The 24,549-nt window shown below is 41.1% G+C and overlaps 2 protein-coding genes across 11 annotated transcripts in view; one reads left to right on the top strand and one right to left on the bottom strand.

Annotated features, from left to right (window-relative positions):
* The window catches only part of LOC127054058 (uncharacterized), a 39,659-nt gene that overhangs the window by 3,112 nt on the left and 11,998 nt on the right, over positions 1–24,549 (top strand). For 2 of the 10 annotated variants that reach the window (XM_050959723.1, XM_050959722.1), the window contains one exon: positions 12,972–13,365. The exons of 1 other annotated variant lie outside the window; for it this stretch is intronic. In XM_050959723.1, the coding sequence (XP_050815680.1) occupies positions 12,972–13,174 (203 nt within the window). In that variant the 3' untranslated portion in view covers positions 13,175–13,365. 7 more of the 10 variants (XM_050959728.1, XM_050959724.1, XM_050959729.1 and 4 more) reach the window with 5 other exon arrangements.
* On the bottom strand, positions 214–22,098 carry PPA1 (inorganic pyrophosphatase 1). Its single transcript, XM_050959683.1, has 11 exons — positions 21,911–22,098; positions 18,296–18,360; positions 13,536–13,589; positions 12,272–12,391; positions 10,564–10,650; positions 10,064–10,190; positions 8,896–9,023; positions 7,122–7,207; positions 5,275–5,344; positions 3,444–3,483; positions 214–576 (listed from the first exon to the last, which is right to left on the bottom strand). Exons 1-11 carry the CDS (start codon positions 21,972–21,974, stop codon positions 545–547), a joined length of 873 nt encoding a protein of 290 aa, XP_050815640.1. The 5' UTR covers positions 21,975–22,098; the 3' UTR covers positions 214–544.

Below are 24,549 nucleotides of genomic sequence, written 5' to 3'. Positions count from 1 at the left end.
TTTTTCAAGCAGAGACACCACATTTTTACAATCACTGAAATTAAGTGTCTTGGTCCCTCCTCCACAGAAGCACAAGATGAACATATGCAGCCTTTGTCTCTTGACGGAAGAAATTTGTTTTTAAAAGGCTTATTTGATTCAGCAGACTAGCTTTGTGTTTAGACAGATTACTGGGAGAGGAGAGAAGGAGGAGACAGGAATCCACAGAATGAATTTCAGCAAAATAATTTTTATTTCTTACTAACATACAGTGAACACCTATCAAGTATTCTGTACACAATTGAGTTGAACAACTACTGTTGTGATGTACAAAGATACATATTAAGACACGTGAAGCTGCTCTTTTACAAAATGAATGCTTTTGATCTCCACATGTCTTTGGTACATCTTGAACATGACATCACTGGTAGATATGCAATTCTGTTATAAGTTACCTATGATAAGATCTTTTTTCCTCTGGAACTGTAAGCTAGTATTTCTCGTTTCCCCCCACACACTTAGGGCTTCCGGGTAGGAAAAATGTAGGCATTTCAACTTTTAGGTCTTAGTTTTTCTGGTAATAGAACCACTTGTCCACTGTAGTCAGAAAAGGAGGGGAAAAAAAGAAAAAAAGGAGGTTCAAACTCGGTTATCATTGTACATTTAGTTCAAGTTCTCCAGGACCCCACAGACCATTAATATTTCTGCAGAAAAGTTTGTGGACCCGGTGTTATCTGCCTGGGGCTATTATGAGTTACTTATCAACCAATTCTTTCAAACTTTACTAATTTCTTCAACCCCAGACTGTCAAATGTGATTTGGGAACTGCTTCTGCTCCCACTGCAGTCAGTGGAAGATTTGCTATTAAATAGAATGGGAACAAGACTCTTTTTGGCATTTTATCAGTATTGCTAAGTAGAGAAGCAATGAGAACAGTAACAATACAGCCTTAAAATTAGCTAAGCCACCCTGATGTTTGCAGTCCCTGTACTTTAATGTTGTGTAAAAGCAGCAAAGAATCCTGTGGCACCTTATAGACTAACAGACGTTTTGGAGCATGAGCTTTCGTGGATGAATACCCACTTCCTCAGATGCATGAGGAAGTGGGTATTCATCCACGAAAGCTCATGCTCCAAAACGTCTGTTAGTCTATAAGGTGCCACAGGATTCTTTGCTGCTTTTACAGATCCAGACTAACACGGCTACCCTCTGATACTTTAATGTTGTGCTGGTTCAAACTTTACACAGCATTCCTGCTGCCCTGTCTCCTCAGCCTAGAGAGACCGACAGACAAAGGGAGAGTTTCTTTCCCAATTTTAAAAAGTTCTAGCCTTCCCATTTGGCTCTTTGGGTCAGGTGCCCACTTTTTTTTCCTTTACCTGGGGGACTTTTTAACCCTTTACAGGTAAAGCAAGTAAAGAACAGCTACCACGAGGAATTTCACAGCTAGCTGGCTGGCTGTCCATCAAAGGGAGCTACTCCCTCTTCATTTATCACACTAGCACTCTCTCCAGACTAAGGGCTTGGCTACATTTGCAAGTTAAAGTGCATTAAATCAGCCCCGGGCACCCTAACTCCTGAGATGTCCACACTTAGAGCGCCTGGACTCTGCGGCTGGAGCACGCCTGGTAATCCACCTCCACAAGCAGCATAAAGCTTGCTGAACCCTGGGTGAAACGCCCCGGGTGTCAGTGTGGACGACATGTTGCATTACTGCGCTGTGACTGGCCTCCGGAAACATCCCATAATCTCCTGAAGTCAAGTGGCCACTCTAGTCATTGTTTTGAACTTGGCTGCGGGTATGCAAGTATCCCCTTTCAAAGCTCTGTTTCTGACAGCCGGCATGCTTATCTGCTCCGGGACACAAAAGCAAACCATTACTGTGGAATGCTGCTGCCGCTGCTTTTGTGCATCAGAGGAAGGGGGGCCTGCTGCCATCTGAACTTACAAGACAGCATGCTGACACACTCTTCCCCCACATACACACAATACACTTCACACTCCACACACACACCCATTTGAAAAGCACGCTGCAGCCAGTTGCATGCTGGGATAGCTACCACAATGCACTGCTCTCTGTGGCACTGCAAGAGCTGCTCATGTGGCCGTGTAAACACACGGCAGCATTTTCCCTGCTGCTGTCTCTGATGGCTGGTTTTAACTCCCAGAGCTCTACATCTGCAAGTGTAGCCAAGTCGTTAGTTAACAAGAAAGTTTAATCTGTGTTCCCCCTTCTTAAGCAAACTTTATACTTGTTACTTTAGAACTTAATTATGACCCTAGACTTTCCTGGCAACAAGGCAGCCATTTTGATTACCCACTGATTAGACAATGGTGCAAAAAGGGCTCTTGGATTTCAATGAATCCTGAGTCATGGAGTTGGGAGCATTACCCAAAAAAAGTTTTTTGTGGAGACTGATCCCTTTATGGGGTAATGGAGCTTCAAGGTGGCAGCTCATTTCAGGCATTTCTCTTTATTACATAGTTATGATCCCACAACTCCTGAAGTAAGACAATCTGTGAAAAGGTTTTAGTAACTGACTTACTCTAGGACTGCATTGGTGCTAGCAACCTCAAGATTCTAAGATTAGAGACATGTTATAGCGTCATATCTAGAAAAAAAAATGATGGATGACCTAAGAATGCTTATAGTTGTGACAGCTGCTTCAGTACTAGTATCATCAATCAGTGAACCCATTTAATGTTACTAGGAATATACAATTACAAGTTTAAAAATGCTTTTGCCTCATTGAATATGCTTAAAGCAACAAGGAGTCCTGTGGCACCTTATAGACTAACAGACATATTGGAGCATAAGCTTGTGTGGATGAATACCCACTTAGTCAGAGGCATGGGATATGCTTGTATCTTTAATAAACCAGTCACACAGTAACAAATGCTTTAGAAACTGACAAGAGGGAGTATTACTCTACTGGCAACTTGTTTGGTTTTTGTTACTTCTGGCTCCTGGAGTGTGTGAAATCAAGCTTCTTTTTTCAGCTCACTCATACATTGCACTATTAATGGATAATATGTTACACAACTACTGTGTAATTTTCCCCTTTCACTTTTTTTTGGCATAAAGTAGAGGGGTGTGCGTTCTGCTGCATTCACTATGCTTTCAATCCTCTGGTGTGCTTTTCCTAAAACTCAAGAAACCTGCTAATCCCAGTATTCCTTCCTCTCTTCTTGCTAAAGCTATTCAAACAGCAGTTAGAATGCCTGAGGCTGCAGCATCTTCACAAGCACAAAATTAGGAGTTAACACAGTGGAAAAGTTATTCAGACATTTTTAAACAGTGTTACTTACAAAATCTAGAGTTCTAAATAAAGCTTTTAGTTTATTTCCAATGCTTTTTAAAAATGTTATCATACTTAAAAATTGACTGCAAATATTTTCCTATAGAATATCTCTTAACGCTTCTTAAAGTCACTTTGGAATGAGATGTAGGTTTTAAGGCTTACCTTCAGGTGGTATTTTCTTGGCAGTTCCACAGGGTGGTACCTGATAAATAAGAAGTGCATTAATGGCTTATGATTATGGAATCTATTAAGATCTGGAGACTACTGTGCTTCTAGGTGTTCACAAAGCCATCTCTTTACTAAACTAGATTTAACATCCAGACTATATAAATATGGAGAGATTCATAGCAGCCAATACTGGAGAACTATGGGTGATGAAGAACACAGCTATATATTGTCAGTATTCTGTAAGTCAGCACAGCTTCTAGATAATATGGAAGTAATCAAGCCAGCTATTTTTTGGTGGCATTCTGCACTAGGCGTCTCTACCTCTACAAAGGCAAGGAGATAACAGGCTATTGTCTTTATGCAGCCATAGCTATTTTATGTCCTAATACTTTTTGCAATCCAGTAAGAGCAAAGGACATTTAGAATTAGTTTTGGATTCAAGGTTTAATATTTCCCAACGAGTATTTGCTTTCCTAGTGATAAGACAGAAAAATATTGTGGCTGGTGACAATTCCATTCCACAACCTAATGAAGTGTTCTATCTGCAGAATTTTACCAGGTAATTTCGGCACAGCTATAACATGACACTTTTAGAAACCAGAGTAAGTTAAACAGGTTTATTTCTTCATCTATTTATAACTGGCCTCTGCTTCTGATCAGAATTATTTTAACACCAAAAGGATTTTCATTACCTATCCATTCACACTTTTTTGCATCTATTAGAAATTGCCAAGTATTGTGGTACTCCAGACTTACAGATGTAGCCAAATATTTTGAAGTGCTTGAATTCCTCACCCCATTTAGAAGTTTGATTAATGCAGTACACATTAGATATCACACAATGCATTTGACAGGAAATATTCTCAAGGAATCAGAAAGGAATTGTGAGGGAAAATTTAGCAGGCCTTAAACTTTAGCCAAGGCCCTGAGTTTGATCAAGCTTGCTTACAGCCCTTGAACTAAGATCCTGCTTTTTTCTGTGCACAAGGGGCAGAAGGAGTCAGAATGGAAAAAATCCCCAAACAGAACAATTTGTAATAGCCCAAGCTTAGGAACTATATAACTGCAATAGCATTGTTAGAAAAGTCAAACTGCAAAACTAACCAGACTGTGAATAACAAGAAGTGAGATTGTTCTTTTTGCTTTTGACCTATATTAATTTTGCAATGTATTCCAAATAAGGTAATTAATACAGACGTTTGTGTAATTTGTCTGTGGTTTTACGCTCTAAAAAGCGTGTGTGTTCCCGGACTCGGGGGGACAGCTCCAATAGCTGTCACCCACTGTGCACTTGTAATCAATAAAGGGCCTCAGGCTAATCTGATTAAAAAACACAACACGTGGATCGATTTTTTTCCACGGAGTCCTTTGGGAGTCGTTCCATTGCAAATATCATGCATTCTGATGGCAAAGGGTAGCCTATACTTTAAAACCTGAAGCTTATGTTATGTCCTAGGTATTAATTTTCAAAAAGTTCTTTAAACATTTTAACTTCAAGTCATTTACATGAGTTAATGAAACAAAAGGAAGTACTTTGCTCCAGGTAGAACAGTGTTTCAAGAAAGATTCCATCCCCAGGTGAGTCAGGCAAGTAGAAACCCTGAAAAAGCTGGTTGAGTTACTGTATACCCATGCACCTCTGCTTCCTAAAAAGTTCATGGTTAGTTTGGCCATCCAGAGTCATTTTAGCCAGAACAACAAGCTGCTCCTACAGGAAAAGTGTTGTTTTTTAGTGCACCACCTAAACTCCTTTTGTCTTTTCTTTATAATCATGGACACCAGGTGTTATTAAAAAATAAAGATACCCAAATCTATTTGTACTTACTGCTTCCACAGTAGCTTTAGCACATTCTTGACTAATACAAAAGGAGCTGTCTGACACAGTTGTATTTGCACTAAAAGAGAAAGATAAATCGTGAGAGCCAAGTTCCTTCCCCAAAAGTATTAGACAACAGCATTAATGGTGTTAAGGTTGCTCGTTTTGAAAAATACAGGCTGAAGGCTGAGTTTTTGAACAAGCTACAGAATAAGTTGCTAACACTAGAGTAACATAAGAACGACCCTACTGGATCAGACCGAAGTTCCATCTAGCCCAGTATCCGGTCTTCCGACAGTGGCCAGCGCCAGGTGCCCAGAGGTAATGAACAGAACAGGTAATCATCAAGTGATCCGTCCCCCTTTGCTCATTCCCAGCTTCTGGCAAACAGAGGCGAGGGACACCATTCCTGCCCATCTTGGCTAATAGCCAGTGATGGACCTATTCTCCATCAATTTATCTAGCTCTTTTTTGAGCCCTGTTATGGTCTTGGCCTTCACAACATCCTCTGGCAAGGAGTTCCACAGGTTGACTGTGCATTGTGTGAAGAAATACTTCGTTTTATTTGTTTTAAACCTGCTGCCTATTAATTTCATTTGGTGACCTCTAGTTCATGTGTTATGAGTAGTAGTATACAATACTTCATCTACTTTCTCTACACCAGTCATGATTTTATAAACCTTAATCATATCTCCCCTTAGCCGTCTCTTTTCCAAACTGAAAAGTCTCAGTCTTATTAATCTCTCCTCATACAGAAGCCGTTCCATACCCCTAATAATTTTTGTTGCTCTTTTCTGAACCTTTTCCAATTCCAGTGAATCTTTTTTGAGATGGGGAGATCACATCTGCACACAGTATTCAAGATGTGGGCATATGATGGATTTATATAGAGGCAATATGATATTTTCTGCCCAATTACCTATCCCTTTCTTAGTTATTCCCAGCATTCTGTTCGCTTTTTTGACTGCCACTGCACATTGAGTGGATGTTTTCAAAGAACTATCCACTATGACTCCAAGATATTTTTCTTGAGCGGTAACAGCTAATTTAGACCCCAGCATTATATTATATTATATTATATTAATATATATATATATATATATATAGTTTATTGGATTATACTTTCCAGTGTGCCTTACTTTGTATTTATCAACATTAACTTTCATCTGCCATTTTGTTGCCAAGTCACCCAGTTTTGAGAGATCCTTTTGTAGCTCTTCGCAGTCTGCCTGGATCTTAATTATCTTTAGTAATTTTGTATCATCTGCAAATTTTGCCACCTCACTGTTTACCCCTTTTTTGAGATCATTTATGAATATGTTGAATAGGACTAGTCCCAGAACAGACCCCTGGAGGAACACCTATTTACCTCTCTCCATTCTGAAAACTGACTATTTATACCTACCCTTTGTTTCCTATCTTTTAACCAGTTACCAGTCCATGAGAGCACCTTTCCTCTTATCCTGTGGCAGCTTACTTTGCACAAGAGGCTTTGGTGAGGGACCTTGTCCAAGGGCTTTCTGAAAATCTAAGTACACTAGATCCACTGGATCCCCTTGGTCCACATGCTTGTTGACCCCCTCCAAGAATTCTAGTAGATTGGCGAGGCATGATTTCCCTTTAGTAAAACCTTGTTGACTCTTCCTCCACAAATTATGTTCATCTATGTCTGACAATATTGTTCCTGATTATAGTTTCAACCAGTCTGCCCAGTACTGAAGTCAGGCTTACAGGCCTGTAATTGCCGGGGATCACCTCTGGAGCCCTTTTTAAACCCCTAACAAAAACTTCTATTTACTCCCATTTGCTTAGAATTTTTAACAAAAAAGCAGTGTAACACAAAAGTTGTAACCTACCAATTGATTTCTCCTCCATCTGTTTCTTTAAATACTAGAGCTGTCCAGTGTTCATGAGTGCTTTTGATGATGTTAATTGCAAAGTCCTAAAATTAAAAAAACAAACAAACAAACCAACCATATTACTGGCAAACACACTAATGATCCCCCACTATGGCAAATACTCTAATGATCCCCCATTATGTCAATTAGATAGGAACCAACAGAACCTAATGTTTACAGTAGGTATTTTAAAAGAGCAAATGTTCTTGCTATAAACAGACTAAATATCTCTACTATTATTTTGCCCTCTGTCACTATTAGTATTATAGTAGCAGCTTGAGCTGCTAAGTAAGATTAGGGCCCTTTGTGCTTGGTACTGTACAGATTCCTAGTAAGACACAGTGCTTGACCCAAACACCTTAACAGACAAAATGGGGGATTATAAAATTTCTATTTTAAGATAGAATCAAGATGCTGAACGAGACATAGTAAGTTTATGGCACACAGAAGAATTGGACTCTAATCTCCTAAATCTCAGTCCAGTACCTTTACCATAAGACCATTTCCCCCCTCACTAACAGAGTCTACGTTAGTGAAAGGTTGATGTTTGCTAACATGTGTTGGCTTAATCTCACCTAACCTCTATCCTCCTCCCCTAGTTTAAGCAAACTCTTAGATGTTGCAGTACTTTGTATCTAAATGGATGGATGGGTGGGACAGGAAAAAAGAACTATAGCTTTGTAGAGGAGCCGTGACAGTGGCCAGTTTTTGGAAACATTTCCTGAATATTTAAAGTAAGGGGACATTTCCAAATAATTTTTAGCCAAAAATTATTTTAACATTTTTTTTTTTAAACACAAACATTTAAATTCAAAACACTTTTTAGACTCGTGTAGCCTGATACACAAGAATCCTTTTCTAGCATATTAACCAAAAAGTGAAACTAGTAATGTAACGGTTATAGTCAAAGACAAGTAAACTGCGTAGTGAATATGGTTAAAAGATTATTTTTTAAAATTCTTGTTTTGCTAGTTAGAAATAATTGGAAAGAGGGATGCTATCAAAACAAAAAACTCTTACACTCAGAGGAAATCTGAGAATTTTGGAATATATGTACAACCATACAGTAACTTAGAAGAGGTAAGTCAGCTCCTGGTTATAGCAAATTAGGACAACACATATCTGAAGGAGAAAGGTGTGTACAAAAGCTCACCACCCAGTCTTCATGGGCTACCTGTGTGTTTCTGTCACCCGCTAGGGGGCTCTAACAGGCCAAGACTACGGGGTGGAAGGAGGAAAAGGAAAAGATCGATGAGATAGAGGGAAGCCCCAGTCATGACCCCTTTGTTCTGGCTAAGCTCCAAATGCCAATAGGCATGGGAGTTACTGTGCTGGTTCTATGCCAGAAGGTCCAGTGTTCTGGAGTGATCCTCCTGTAGAGGGATATACCTATTTTATGTGTGGTTTCCAACACTTGAGGGTGTTCAACAGCTGCATTGCACCTGAGGATGTAACCCTTAGTGTTTCTGCAAGCAAGCAAAATGAAGATGGGGTTGGAGAAAGCTAGAAGAGGAATAAATCAGTGATTTCTATTACAGTAGATAAAAAAAAGCTTAGTCAAGTGGTTTAGGTTTTCAAGTGAAACTTCAGTTTTGCAGTCACACTAGCATTTAAGTACACAATACGTGCCTGACTCTTAATGTACAGACTATTGTTCCTCAACTATAACATGCTTTCTGGACAATCAGATTGATTTTACAGATTTACAGTAATGAAGAGGTGGTTACATTACCTTGTCTTTAAATTCTCCATTAAATGCAAACTGGTTTTCTGGCTTCCCATCAGGTACCTTGTACCTTCTAAACCAGTCCACTGTAGCTTCTAGGTATCCAGGTTTCATCTTTCTGACATCATCAATATCTAACAGGAGGAGAGGGGAAAAAATCTTCTTTATCATGCAAATAGGTGCTGTCTTAAACTAGTCTATGCAATCCGTATAATATTCTTTTGTCCAGACCACCTTTGAGTCTAGCACTACTGAGGAAGATAAGCAGTATGATTGTTGACTACAGTTCAACACCTGATACATCTCCTATACAGTGTATGCATAGCTCTCATGAGAAGTCATTTGTTAGGGACAAGTTTGGCTATGCTACTATGTCAATTTAAGATAGAGGGTGGATTTTAGATATCTGAGAAGAACAAGATTTACCTCCCTGCCCAAGTTTATGCCAAAAAGCCAAGAAACGTTCATTTGAGAGGGCAAGAAGTCAGATTTGAGGCTGGTTGATCACAGTATATCCAACTGTCAAAACCACAGAAGAGTTATTTTTCCAAAGATAGTTTGATAACCTTTAGTAGGTCAGATTAGCCCAAGTTATTTTACTGGAATCTTTTCTGATTTTCAGGGGAGAAGGGGCAAAAGAAATTTTGCCCTTTACTCAGGAGAAACTTGAGTGGAGAACTTAAGATGTGTTTTGTCAGACACCACATGCTCACTTAGCTGTATGGACCCGATCAAGCCAGCTGTTACTCGGAGGTGCAGATTGTGCCAGCAAAATCTTATGAGTGCTGTGTATGCAATTCACCCTCAGCGGAGTTTCCACTCTCCCCTTTCCTCAGGGTTTTGGCTGCACAAGGGTAACCAGCTCCCACTGGAAGCTTCCAAGCGACCTCTACCAGCAGAGGTGCTAAAGGACTGTGCTGAACCAGTGCACCCTTCTGCTCCCTAGGCCAGCACCACCTCTAGAAATATGTAGATCCCTTGGCACAGAAAGGATGGGAGTGAAAAAGAGATCTGTGTTCACCTTGTTTTGCCAAGGCCCTATGCAGAAGCTGGCTAAAATCTAGCTCCATGGATTTTAAATGCAGATTTTTCCAGTATGAAGGAACATTCTGTTCAAAACCCCCAGTTGGGTAAGTAAAAAGCCAAAACAATGACTTCCTCCTGTGCTACTTACTGTTATAGTTGGCTGCTTCAGGGTCTTCAATATTGATTGCTATTACTTTCCAGTCTGTCTCCCCCTCATCAATCAGTGCCAGTGTGCCCAGAACTTTCACTTTAATTACTTCTCCTCTTGAGCACACCTAATTCAATAAAATGTATTAATTATCTCTACCAATGTGCTACGGGATGTGCAACTGACAAATTACAATTCAGTAAAAAGTTAATATTCAAAACAAGTTCAGTAAGAGGATCAATACAAAAGACTGAATGGCTGCAAACTAATGTAAATCACACCATGGGGTGGCCATTAACTTGAACCTTTGCCTGAATTACATGAATTTGGGGAATTAAGATTCATTACATTTCAGCACCAGAAGTCTCCATGGCAGCATTAAGAGAAGCCAAGTTCTTAATAAAAGACCTAGAAGAAGTTGTTAAATAGTCTCTGGAGTTAGTTGAACTAACAGATTACAGTTCTCAGAAATAAACATCCTTTGTAAGATAGCACATTACCTTGCTTCCAATTTCACACACATCAATTGGATCATTATCTCCACAATGGCCAGTATTTTCATCTTTATGTCCTGGATGCTCCCATGTCTATGTATGAGAAAGAGATTTTTAAATTAGAGAACCCCAGAGATTCAAAATTTACATGAATGGATGGCTGAGTTTTTCCATGCGGGCAGCAGTTTTCTAGTGAAGAAGCTTAATTGAAATGGAATATTTCTCCTTTGGGTTTCAGTGGTAAGAAAGTCAGTTTTGATTGCTGGTTAGGAAGTTTTCACTTTTTACATTTGTTTACACTTTATCAATTTTAAGTTAGCTTGTTTATTTTGTCCATGGATCTGGGATTTCTAGATCAGGATAAGCTGCATGCTCACTTCCTCTGACTGTTTTTTCCCTCCAACTACTTCTCGTTATCAGAACTGACCTGACTTCCTCCTAGGTCAGCGGGAGGATACAGGTGGTTAGCAGGATAATTAAAAGACAAATAAGATCAATATTAAGATAGTCGTTTTAAAATAAGGAACTTGTAATGGCATTGTTTACATCTTTATGCTTGCAGACAGGCAGCCAAATCTGTCCACCTACATCTTTGATGGTGGAAAGCTGTGTTTGAATTTCAGGGCAGTATGTGGACAAAGTTCAGAGAAGGGTATGGAAGAGATCCATTCTGTACAGGTTGCCATACAATGTGTTTTGTTAGCTACAACATTAACTAAAAACCTAGTTTATTTATATGAAATAGAAAGTCTATTTCTAGAAAAGGCCAGGACTGTTCAAATTACAAACGTGAAGCCCAGTAGAATGCAAATATTAATAATAATAATTGGAGATACACCAATCTCCTAGAACTGGAAGAGACCTTGAAAGGTCATCAAGTCCAGCCCCCTGCCTTCACTAGCAGGACCAATTTTTGCCCCAGATCCCTAAGTGGCCCCCCCCTCAAGGATTGAACTCACAACCCTGGGTTTAGCAGGCCAATGCTCAAATCACTGAACTATCCCTCCCCTTCTTGGTCTAAGGTGATTTTAGTATAATTACCACAGGATCCTAAAGCACTTTCAAGTTATGTACACATTAATGACTCTCTTCGTGATTTTTCATTGTCTGGACACAATTGAGTGTAGGGTCTCCCGACAGGCTGCGTTTAAGAATTTGTCTGGGAACTGAAATCCAAGTCAGACCATCAGATGAAGCAGCAGGAATCTGAGACTTACACATGGGCACAGAAACACTCCTCTCAGAGAGTACTTACCAAATACCTACAACATTCATTGTTCTTACATAGCAACTTTCTTCAGTGAAGAGTATCAACCTACTACAAATTTCTGAAGACTGCTGTTCAACTGAATTGATAGGTGGTAGGGGTCCTTGTAGCTTAACAGCTGACATGTTATTATTGGTATAAAGCCAGTTTTATTCTACACTGGTATTTTATTGCAAGTTTATATTTTTGTTAGCTTGTTTACAACATGATTTGCTTACCTACCTTCCTCTTGAGATTTCTGTCACTGTCACTACTGACTACATATTTCCCCTCATTAGCATTTGCTATTTCAGTTTCAGTCTGAATAGATTAAGCAGATCTTGTTTTGTTAGCATGGTAGCATTCACATTTTTAAAAAATATATAAATATATTCAGGATTATGTTTGTGTGGCTAATATCTAGTTTCCACCACAAGAAAAAGACAAGACATATGTACAATGCAATACCTGTGGGATAGCACCGTAATTCCAGATATAGCCCTTGTGGGGAAATACATTAGCAACATAACGCAGCTTTCCTTTCTTCACGTCTTGTTTAATTGGGTTTAGAGGATCCTTTGTTGCAATCTGAAACAGACAAATGCAGATACCTGCATGTTTTTTTACCTAACTAAACCAACGACCATTTAGTTACCCTGATCCCAGATGTTCAAAATTAGAAATTTGAATCTAATCTGAAAACCTGGCTGCTTATGTAGGGGTGCTGAGAACCCATAAACTCCCTTCAAAGTCAACAAAAGCTATTGGATTCAGTACCTTTGAAAGTCTGGCCACATAGGCAAATGCCAAAATATGCCTAGAGGCTTTTTTTCTCTTTTTCATAGAAAGTCTTGGCCTGGGTTTGCCAGTAAAAATAAATACTACTGACATCATGGGTAAATTTTTGCCTCTGGAGGAGTTGCCTAAAATGGTATCCAAAACCAGTCCTATTTGGAATGAGCCCCTTACATGGAGATTAAGGTACATTACAGATTGTAGCTATTAGGATATGGGCTCTCCCTCAGTGATCCAACTAGTCAGGGGCCAGCCATAAAGGGAAGGCTACTCCCAAGGGAGGTATTCAGATAAGCTGGAATGTGGAAGCCCTCCAAAATATACGATCCCTCCTAATACCCAAACCCATCCTTCTCAAATTATGTTTAGATAGCCTGCAGCCATTCCAGTGCCCAAGAAGTATGGACCAAACTAATCCCTTTCCTGGAGAAAGTCTCTTCCACTAGGCATCTGGGGCTTCAAGCAAGAGTCTTAAAGCTCCACCAGCACATGGGTCTTGGACTGAAGAAGGCTGCACCTCACACAGGAGCGATCCTGGCCAACTATTACAATGTTACTAGTTCATTTAGCAGTTAACTACAGTAGAACTTTTATTTACGTTTTCATAAAACTGCCCATACTCTGCAATTTTTTTTTTTTAAATACCAAGTATGCTTTGCAACTGTTATACCTAAACTGAGACGACAACACTGATCAGAGCTTTAAGTTTAATGGTATTTTGCTTACTTCAGTATTAGTACACAATAAAGCTAGTTACCAAAGTTTTACATTTAGTTCTGTTAACTTGGCTTTCTTCTGCTTGTTTCAGAGGAAAGTGTTATACTACATTAGACTACTTTTTTCCTTTCAAAAAAAGCCACACAGAATTCAGCAGTACCAGAGATTTAAGAACTAGAAGCAGCAAGACCTTCAATTATGGATTTTATCTTCCACTTACCTCCATCTTTGCATTTGTCCATCGAGGTACTTCCACAACCATGTTGAACACATTCTGAAATGAGCAAGAAGCAGATCAGCAAAATCTCTCTGAAATGAGAAGTACATCCCCATATTCTAAAGGGAGCACAAACTAATCAAAAGCAGCAAGTTATTTAAAGGTCTAACACATTTTACCGGGTCCAACAAGTGAGAAAATTTTGTTATATCTTGATAACTGACTGAGCAGCAAGATTTTAAGTGTCAACAGTAAAGTGTTCAACATTCACACTAAAGTTACTCCTCCATGCAAGCCAAGCATTAAAGGCTACTTTATATTTTGACAGTGGGTATTTTTACACTGTTGGTGTAACATGCATCTTTTCAGCAACATAACCCATAACACTAGTAGGTCCTGAATTACCAATTTTAAATTGTTTTTTTATTAAACACATAGCAAGAAGTATCTCACGTGCATTTCTAGTGAGAAACAAAATGGAGACCAAAGACGACATAAGCAGATCCATGACACTAAAAAGGTTTCATTTTTCATTTGCAGGATGAATATAATTGAGGCAGTTCTAAGCAAAAATGCTTCTGATAAGCATTCTGTATAATACAAACTCCACTCTGACTTAAAAAAAAACCAAAAAAAAAAAACCCAGAGGTCTCTGAGATGTTCTATTGTCCCTCCCACTGTAAAGACAGCCTATCTATAGGCGCAGGCACATTTAATGGAGTACGTGCAAGGAGTGTCAGGAATACAGAAGAACCTCAGAGTTATGAACACCTCAGGAATGGGTTGTTCATAACTCTGAACAAAACATTAGGCTTGTTCTTTCAAAAATTGATTTAATATAGCTTTGAAACTTTCTATTATGCAGAAAAAAATTCTGCTTTAACCATCTTAATTTAAATGAAATAAGCACAGAAACAGTTTCCTTACCTTGTCAAATCTTTTTTTTTTTTTTTTAAAAGTTTAACAGTACTATACTGTATTTGCTTTTTGGGGGGATGGGGGGAGGGTGTCTCTTGCTGCGTGATTACATGCTTCTGGTTCCAAACGAGCTATGTGGTTGACCAGTCAGTTTGTAACTCTGAGGTTCTACTGTATAGAACTGTCTCTTGTAGTGCTGAGGCTATGGGTGGGATTTGGCAAGAAACTTCCACCACGAAGAGAGAGTTAGACCAACACAATACTTTTTCTGAAAGTCCCACACTAGAGTCATTTCTTCCTCCAGAGGTCAGAGCTTTTTCGTACTTTTTTTTTTTTAAATATAAAGGCCTCCTACGCAAATAAGATTGGCCTGTTTTTTCTCAAAGTGCTGAGCACCTGCAGCTCCTGGCTCCATATCAACCGTTGGTTTATCTAATCCTCAGGTTAAGCAGCATCAGTGTTTCAGAACAGTTATATCAGAGATGCTAAATCCCTTGCACCTGCATACCACTAACATGGACTGCAAACCATCAGTCATCCATGTTCTCCAGTTTCAGTTTACTGCACCTACTCTTTCAATGTTAGGAGCTCTTCTCTGTGGGTTCAGAGCTCCATTAGTGTTTGTGCATTGCTCTATCAAAGAGGGAGAGAGAAAGATCCATTAGTGTGGAAAATGCAGTGGATCAGAACAGAGTAGGTAAGGTGTGATTGTTCAATCAGTGCTTAAGCGTATGGAAATAACTTTTGAATGGAGCACGTGAGGAGGTTGAAAGGTATTAGCTAAATTCAAGATAAGGCAACTTCTGGAAACTTGTGTATATGTATAAGTTAGTTCATATTTGGGAAATTAAGTGGGTGAGTTTGACATGGTTTAGAAGGCATGATAAATAATTTAAGATAGTGTGAATTCATGTTTGAATACTAGGAGGGCAAGAGCCCATGTACAGATAGGTTTAGCACATCTTAAATCTTGGACTCAAAAATACTTTACAATCCTCTCAAGATCTTAAAAATACCAGGATTAAGAGCTAGAGACAGTGTCCAGACAGATTAATGTAACCTTTTGCCCTAAGATGGACTCCCTAACAAAACAGCTACTGAACCAGCAGAGTAACCAGGAAAGTTCCCTGAGATAGCCCTGCAATACAAAGAAAAGTAACACAGTCAACACCGCATTGTGTAGTTGTGTACATTAATCACACTTGTTTCTCTCCAGTGACTTTTTGTACGCACACCCCACAGACACTGATGTAGTGTGCTGCTTGCTTACCAATCTGAGATTGGCAGTTAGCGGGTAATACTCCAAATCCTGAAGCTGCTCCATAGATACCCACTCCCATGCTCCAATTTTTGTTTTTACTCAGTTCAAGAAAGATTGGGGAGAATGAGAGTATAACTTTTGTTGTATTTTATTAGTTTAAGTTACATTCTCGAAATGTGCTTTTGGAAGTTGCTTTTTCACAAGTTAATGGGCAAGACGACTCTGCTCTCCACCACATTTGGAATATGGTTCTTTGTGAGTGGCCTTAACTTGAAAGTGTCTCCTCCCTACCACCCAGCTAAATGCTACCCTTAGCTCCATCCACAAGTTATACATAAACTTACACACCACATAGGAGTTGGTCTTGAAAGTACCTTGGTTCTGCTCATATGAGGTCTTGCACACTCTACTGGAAACTTAGAAGTTTTTGTTTCAACCCATCTTTCCTTTATATCAATAACACCCTGGCCAATACATGAACACCTCCAAAATGTTTGTCTGTATCTACTTTAGTGGAATAATTCTGGTAAGTCAGAAAAGATTTTTAACAGGAGGGTTTACTGTAAAAAGCAAGAGCTAGCTAGTGGACTGTGCACCTGCCTGATCTTCTGGGCTCTTGCCTCTTCTCTTACCACCTTCAGAATGTGATTATACTAACCCTCTCCCCGCAAATGCACACTACTTCCTCAAACCATACATCAGAAGAAATTTTCATGGAGAGAAAGCCATGGGCAGAACACAACAGTCCAAGGAGAGGCTGGGTAGCTTTCACTCGCTGTATTCACACACAGGGTGGCAGTTTTCCAGCTTCCCTTTATTAAACTTGAGGTTTTGATGTGCATATGCTGTGGTCCACTGAAATAGCAGGAGAACTGCCTTTCCTAGACTGAGGAAGGAGGAATGCAGAAGGTGCCAAAGACTGGTGCATAGACTGAGCTTTTTATTTTAGCGTGTGCAACATCTTAACAGATAATTCATCTATTTTTTAAAACTATAAATGTTAATACTAATAGCAAATGGAAATGAAAATAGCATACGACCAGCCAGCTCTCTACAAAAAGTAGTTATTAAGGCAGCACAGACAACCCTATTCCCATCTCTAGGTCCTCTTTGTAAGACTGAGTTCCCCAAATTATTCTGCATAATAGGAGATTAGAAATAGTTCCTGAGGGGGGAGGAGGAATGAGTTTAAAAAAAGAGGGAGTGGGAAAGAGACATCCCTGTGACGCAGATTTGTATTTGGAGCCAACATCTTGATCAGGTATTGACATTGCATAACTTGATGCCATTTCACAATTTGTCAGAAATCATTTTGAAATGCAGAGTCCAGAAATACCTTCAACTCTGCTACAGCGTTTGACCCACATTCAGCACTCCCATGGACGTCAGTGGCACTCCCATGGACGTCAGTGGAAGTACCACAGCAGCTCAAGGGGCTTGAGAGACTTTAAAGAAGGAAGCAGTTCTCCAGATGTAATGGAAGAGAGTCTTACACTACTCCCATCACCACAGCACAAGCTTTGCCAATTCTGAAGTAGCACAATGTTTGGAAAAAATTACCAGAAGAGATACGATAAAAGCCCTTATTTCGGAGGGAGGGGAAGGGCGTGGAAATACAATGAAAAATTCCTTCCACACAGCAAATCATTCCCAAGATCCTGAGCTGCCATTCAAAGAAGTTAAGGTGGGGTGTGCAGAAAAGGTGCAGTTGGGCCAGACCTTGAGAGTAAGTTGGAGCCACCATTTTAAGTTGCAGGAGCTGTCAACAACCCTAAGGACTTGTTATGGCACCCATGAATCACAGAGAATGCAGGGATTCCTCAGCCACACTCCTCTCAGAGCAGGATTGTTTTATAGGAGCTACTGCAATAGTTCTGTACAACCTGATGATCTCACCATACACTGGGAGGTTACTTCAGTAGCTGATTAAACTAGAATTATGACACATCTTCATTGGGAAAGTGACACAAAGCAGACCTGATACAGTTCAGAATTTAGCCCCAGAAATAAGAAGGGCTTCAGAATGATACAATGAAGACATACAACAATTTCAGTGGAGCTTTACATAAGGATTCTGCTCATGGGGAGCTGTTCACAGTACTAGGGCCTAAGCCATCACTTTTCAGATTCTTCTGCATTAGCGTTCTTAGAAAAGTTTACATTTTTTGTAGCTCCCATCCATGAAGCCAACCATTTCCAGTTAATAAGACTAGTAACATTATTTCATATGTCCAAGTTAATAAAATTGCCTCAGTGGCTTGGAACCAGAAATTATTTACTAGTTCCAAGGTACAGAAGACCTTACCATTCGTTTTATGACCAAGTTCGTACTGAATTTCCCTTATCACCAGAGAAAGAAAGAGCATGATGTAAGATTCCACCTAACCCAGTTTGCTCAGTTAGAAAGATTGCAGTTGCACTGTTTGGCCAGTGGCCAACTACTGTCATAGTTTATGTTGCATAGTTATTTACTACACAGATGCACTGACAGGAGAAACCAATACTATCTGGAGGGGATAGATTTAACAGGTAAGTTCTCATAGTGGGCAGCTAAGAACCTGCTTAATATAGCCACGTACATTACCTTGCCAGCAACTGGATATATTGGAATATCATGGAATGGTGAAATGTATTGTCCTTTATCATTTTCTGAAAGAACAACATTAAGATAGTAAATAAAGATGAATTAGAACTAATGAAAACAATTTAATAAAAACTACTACAGCTATAAAGTTGGCTTTATTCAAATACCTAGCTTAGAAGATGTTGACTGTGTCCTGAAATAGTAATAGTGAAGCTAGTGTCAGAGATGTAGTGTTACTATGGGCAGGTCTACACTCTGAGATTGATCCACTGGCAGTCAATTTAGTGGGTCTACTGAAGACCCACCAAATCAACAGCAGATCGCTCTCCAGTCGACCCCTTCACATAGCTGGAGTTGCGTAGCATAGGTCGACTTACCGCTGTAGTGTAAACATAGCCTTAGTTACAGTTCATTATTGCAACAGATGTTATGAAACTCCCCATCTTTCCTCCAGAAATACAGCACAAGATTTATTAAAAAACAACCATCACTTGTTTGCAGAGCTCACCTTAAACTTTAAAATATTATTTGTGCAAATGATTTTTTTTTTTAAATAGAGGGTTGTGAATACATGAAGTAAGTAACAAGACATACCTTCTCCAAGTAAGGCATAATTGTGCTGCTGTGTCTAGCTCCCTAATCTCAGCGAAGTTTAAAGGAACCAACAGATAAAAACATTCTATTTAAAACTCTAAGGAGGAGTTGATATCACAGGTGTATAATACCCTCAAGTAGTTAGACAAAGACACCTGGAATAATGGAAATAGAACATGGCACATTAGAGAACTGATGGGGGAAATGGCATGGGGCAACCTCAAATGACACCTATGGAGGTGACTGTATCTGTCACAAGATTATATAAATACTGATAATTGTCAAACACTGGCTGGAAGAAGGGCAGCAAACAACATCCAGATCTTATAGGAAGTGGTCTAGATTGACTTTAAGACCACCACGAGGTTTATTTAGCTTGCAGATGTAATTTGTCTTGGAGCTGTAACCTAAAAGCTCCCCTAATCACTACATTCAGAAGCCTTTTTAATAAGCAAGACCTATACTCCCCCCCGGCCCCCACCCTGAGTACTACAGGTCACCTAGTAAGTCAAAAGTGGTTTCAATATACATGGCACATGCAAAGGGCCTTTCCACAGCATATTTTAGGTCTAATTGTTGAAGGCTACCAGCTAGTTAAGGTTGGCTAACCTCATTCATGAGTTCCAATTATCATATATTTCCACCCCCTTTTAGCACTGTTGCACCCGGGGAAGGGGGGGGTAGGAGGGGAAGCATCCTCACCTCACAACCGCTTAGCAGGAATGAGTCTGAAGCTGTTTCCTGCCCCAGGTAGCAGATAACTGGTCAGAGTGAGAGTGGGAATGGGAATGAAGCCAGAATCCTATGCTCAGCAAGCCCAGCACCCTTGCAGGATCTTCACAAGCTATCCTGCCCAGGACTGCTAGTAACTAATTTAAAGCTCAACCAGAGTGCTCAGTGAAAGTGGCTATTATCTTTGATGTACAATACATTGAAACAAAATGGTCTGCAAAACTACAAAAATAAAGAAGCAGTGTAGACCAGGACTGGAAAGTTCACTGTACGCTGTGTAGACATTCTGCTCTCTTTCACATGCTGGTACAGTTCATATTTAGAATTGCAGCTGGTATTTAAAGCCACCACAGCAAGAGTGCTGCCGTTACAGCTGCGTAGAACAGAACTTTGAGGGATCTGAGAATTAAAAAGAATTTCAGTTTGTAGGTTTTCTGGTATTTTCTACAGACCTACTTATTCCAGCATAAATGAGTTATTTTGCTAGTTGCCCTCAAGATTAAGAGAGTCGCCAGGTTGTTGTTTGGTTCCCTCTCAATAAAGCAAAACTTTTGAAATCTGATCATTCCCGTGCAGACGATGTGAAACAGACAGCTATTTGACTGAGCGATACTCATTTGAACTCCCCACCCCATTTTCTCTCATGCTCCTATCGCATGAGCTGGAAAGTATGGAAGGGTTCTGTTATTCATATCTGTGTATTGTCAATTCATATCACCCAGAGATTTTTGTAGTGTAATGGACAGAGTATTTGCTTTTCCTCTGAGGAATAAATTTCAAATTCTAGCAGGTCAATATTAGATATTAACTCTTCCTACTAAACAATACAGTACTAGATTATCACTTTTCTAGAAAGATTGTGTTGGATACAAAATGTTTCATAATCTCAGTTAAGAGAGCCATTAACAGATTGGTCACTTAAATGGCTAAATTAGAGAAGCCAGCTAGGATTCTTAGCTACTATGTCCCTTCAGACAACTGAGTTGGGAACATTGTACTAACTCAAGCATTTTATTCTGGTAAAGTGCAACAGGGCAGGTCTGTTATTTGTGGCCAGTTCAGTATCATATCCTTTTACTCCTAGCCATGGAAAGCCAGCTACTTAGGAAACCAAATAGATGATGCAATACTCAGATAGCCAATTTTGTTCACTCCTTCACCTCCAGCACAAGCTCTTATTTGAGAGTTATCACAAGTTAAGAGTGGGTACAATTGAGAATGACTTCTCTCTCTGTAGTCAGGGAGAAGATTTAGGGGGATGCAGGCAGAGGAAACTGCATTGCATTAGCAGAGGTGTCAGTTTGACATGTCTTGTCAAGAATAAGAGGAAGTGGCCACTTCACAGAGGGAACAACTAGGTCCTGTGGGCTTCAAAAAAGGATTTTTAAGAGCTGATAGGTGCATGATGAACAGTCTCAGGGACAGGTTTCAGAGTAGCAGCCGTGTTAGTCTCTGTATCCGTAAAAAGAACAAGAGTACTTGTGGCACCTTACAGACTAACACATTTAATTGAGCATAAGCTTTCGTGGGCTACAGCCCACTTCATCGGATGCATAGAATGGAACATATAAGAAGAGTGTATATATACATACAGAGAAGATGCCATACCAGCTCTAAGAGCCTAATTAATTAAGATGACCTGTTATCAGTCTCAGGGACAGTCCTACAAGCAGCTACAGTTTCCCCCATGATCTTTCTGTTCTCCCATCCATTTAAAAGTGGACGATACCTCCCTCCCCCCCCATTTTCACGTTCACCCCTTCTATGATAAAAGAAAAAAGTCATACGAGTAGAATATGTGCCCCAGGCGGGCTGACTGGCAGGACTGCTGCTCGAGACACGTAGCAGCGCTTTCACTGCTGCCCTGCACGATGGGTGACCCCATTCCCACCAGCCCCTGCACCCGGCCAGTGCCAGGCTGAGCCCTGGGAGCGGGGGGGCCGCCTACGCCAGCGCCCCAGGTTACCACCCTAAGCAGCCCGGCCGGGCTAAAGGTCGCTCCCCCGGGGACAGGTCTGGGTGGAGCAGGAGGCAGAGAACAGCCGATTACGGGATTAGTTTACAGCAGCAGCAAGAGCAGGCACCTCGGCCGGCCCACCTGTGCCGCGCCCAGACTTTAACCCGCCCGGCAGCCGGGCAGGCTTGGGGCGGGGGTGCCAAGGCAGCTCCGCACGGATACGGTCCCCGGGGGCGGCCAAGGGCTGGAGGCTGCCCCCACGCCGGGCGCTATGCCGCCTCGCGACCCCGGGCGGGATCCCCGCGCGGAGCGGGAGGCCGCCGCGCACTCACTGAAGAAGAGCCGGTACTCCAGGCTGTTGGGGGCGGCGCGCTCCTCCACGCTGTAGCTGGCCATGGTGCCGCAGGCAGCGAACGAGACGCTGACACACACCACACCAGCCCTTCACCAGGGACGCTCGCGCTGCCGGCCACAGGACTGCGCAGGCGCCAGGCCTCACCCCCTCTTGCGCCCTGCCCAGCCGCCGTCAGAGACAGCATTGCGCAGGCGCAAGGCGCTGTGGCCCTCCTACTTCGGCTCCTGGTCCACCGTCCGGCGAGTTGTGGGCATGCGCGCTGTTCTCGGCCTCGCTCGAAGGGGCTGTCAAGCTCACACGTGGCTTTCTCCGCAATGCGCGGGCCGCTTTCTTTCCCCGGCCGGTGGCGCGGTCACCGCTGCTGGCTGCGTAGAGCGTAGCTCCCCTCCGTCCCTCCACCCCCAGCTGGTGCGGTGCGAGCTCCGCGTCTCTCTCCTTTAATCGCTGTGGCAGGCCCTGCTCTGGAGGAGGGGCAGGATGTGGCACCCCGAAAAAGTGATTCCCCCGCTCCGGGGTCTAGGTGGCACGTGCCGCTGCTCCCCAAAGCCCGCTGCATATTGACTAGTTTGGGGCTGCCTTTTGGTCTGTAGTTAATGTGGGGAGGGGGGGGCCGACCCTGCCCCTAGGAGTCAGTGCAATTGGGTTCTAGGGGATCCGGCTCAAACCTCTTCTAACTCTGCACGCTCCACATCAGGGCCGAACGGATCGGAGCAGGACTCTGCAGCCCTTACAGCACAGACATTCTCACAATAAACGTTAACAAAACCCAGAAGAGTGATATTTCATTTCTGTTACTCGTGGCCAGTGATCCAGTAATACCATTTTGTACAGCATGGAGAGAGCGGTTACTAAACAAATAAATCTGATACAAGAGGACTTTAGTCACAGTGTTACTAGAGGCAAGAGGTAGTGAATACGGATGTATTAAAGATATCAAAAATATGGGGAAATTGACTGATACAAGTGCACGTTCCAGGGAACAGTTTTCTCAGGTGCAACTTTTTATTTTGATGCTTCATTTGCACTACTAGGCCCTGGCGTATGTGCTGCCTGCTTCTAAACTATGAGCATGATCTCATACAAGAGCTTCTGCTGCACTAAACTCCAGTTACCTGACTTTTCCAAATATGCCCTTGTCTTGGAAGCTCCATCCTGGGTTACATATAGCTCAGCTGAATGGGAGGCAGCCAGGTCTGTTAAGTACATTTCAGGTCTTAGGTGGCAGTTGCTAGCATTGGCCCAACTCTGCTCCTAATGAAGTCAATTAGTTTCACCATTGACTGCAGTGGGAGCAACCATAGGTCCATGCTAAATGCTTCTGAAAATGCCACCCTTAATCTGATAAACTGTTACAGGTAACCAAACAGGTTGGGAACCATTAGAAAAAGATTTGTAGTGAGAAAAATGTAAGTCTTAGACTAGCATTTTCCAAAGTAGTCTCTAATTTTAGATTTTTGGGTGTTCAGCTTGTGACCAAGGCCTGATTTTTCAGAAAAGATGAGGTGTAGTGCTTCAAATTTCCATTGATTTCAGTGGGAGCTAGGTACCTAAATAACTTTAAGGATCTAGGCTTGACTGCCTTGAAATCCAGTGTAAATCAATAGGAGTTTCTGGTGTTCGGCACTTCTGGAAAATCAGGCCCAAGTTTTCTAAAATTGGGCATCCAAATTTGGAGGCTCATTTAAAAAAATGTGGCTGCAAAGGCCTTATCCAGCAACAGATTTGACTTCATTGTATGAACAGAAAAGGTTCAAGTCTTTTGATTAATGATATTAACTTTGAATAGCTTGACAACTTTGACAGAGAGTTGGGGGTTGCGGATAGGCCTCTGAGCCAGGAACTACTGAGTCCCAATTCCAGTTCCTACACTGATGGCTCTGTGAACTTGTGTAGGTTGGTTAGAGAACTCTTTGTTTCCCTGTCATTAAAATGGAGATTATACTCCAATTTCAAAGGGTATTTATTAGGATTAATTTAGTGTTTGTAGAGTATCTTGCAACTCAGAAGTATTATATAAGTGCTAATTATTATGAATACTCCATGTTTTCTAACCTCAGCACGTTTCCTTTACTAGTGTATGTTCTAATGTACACAAACTGAGCCTTATTCATTGTTGGTGTAACCCCATTGCAACTGCGCCACAAACTTCAGATTACATTTGTTAAAAACTTCAAATGCTGGATTGTTCTGTTTTTTGTAAGAATGCAGAGGTGCACAGTAACAGCACGAGGCAAGAGCTCTATGAGATTGACAATATACAGTTTGATGTCATAGCTCAAGGATATGCGTAATGATGCTTACAATTTATGTTGAAACGAGTATATACTCTTGGAGTTAATATTACATGAAGAAAATAAGGATTTTCCTCAGAGAAGAAATATAGGTAGCAAAGTAGGTTAACTGCACTGGCCTTTCATATTGGAGACTTAGATTCAAATTTTAGTCACAAGTGAAAATATTTGGCAGATCTAGATTTCATTCATGCACATTACAGAATCACAACATAGTCACATACAATTCATGGTTGGCCATCTCTGCTTGAGATGTCAGGAAAGGAATCAAAATGTCTGTTACAAGGAGAACAGAGATAGGGAAAAGCAAGTACATACATGCTTG

This window comes from Gopherus flavomarginatus, chromosome 6, assembly GCF_025201925.1.
Source record: "Gopherus flavomarginatus isolate rGopFla2 chromosome 6, rGopFla2.mat.asm, whole genome shotgun sequence".
Classification (NCBI taxonomy): domain Eukaryota; kingdom Metazoa; phylum Chordata; order Testudines; family Testudinidae; genus Gopherus; species Gopherus flavomarginatus.
This window is presented reverse-complemented; position numbering and strand designations above follow the sequence as displayed.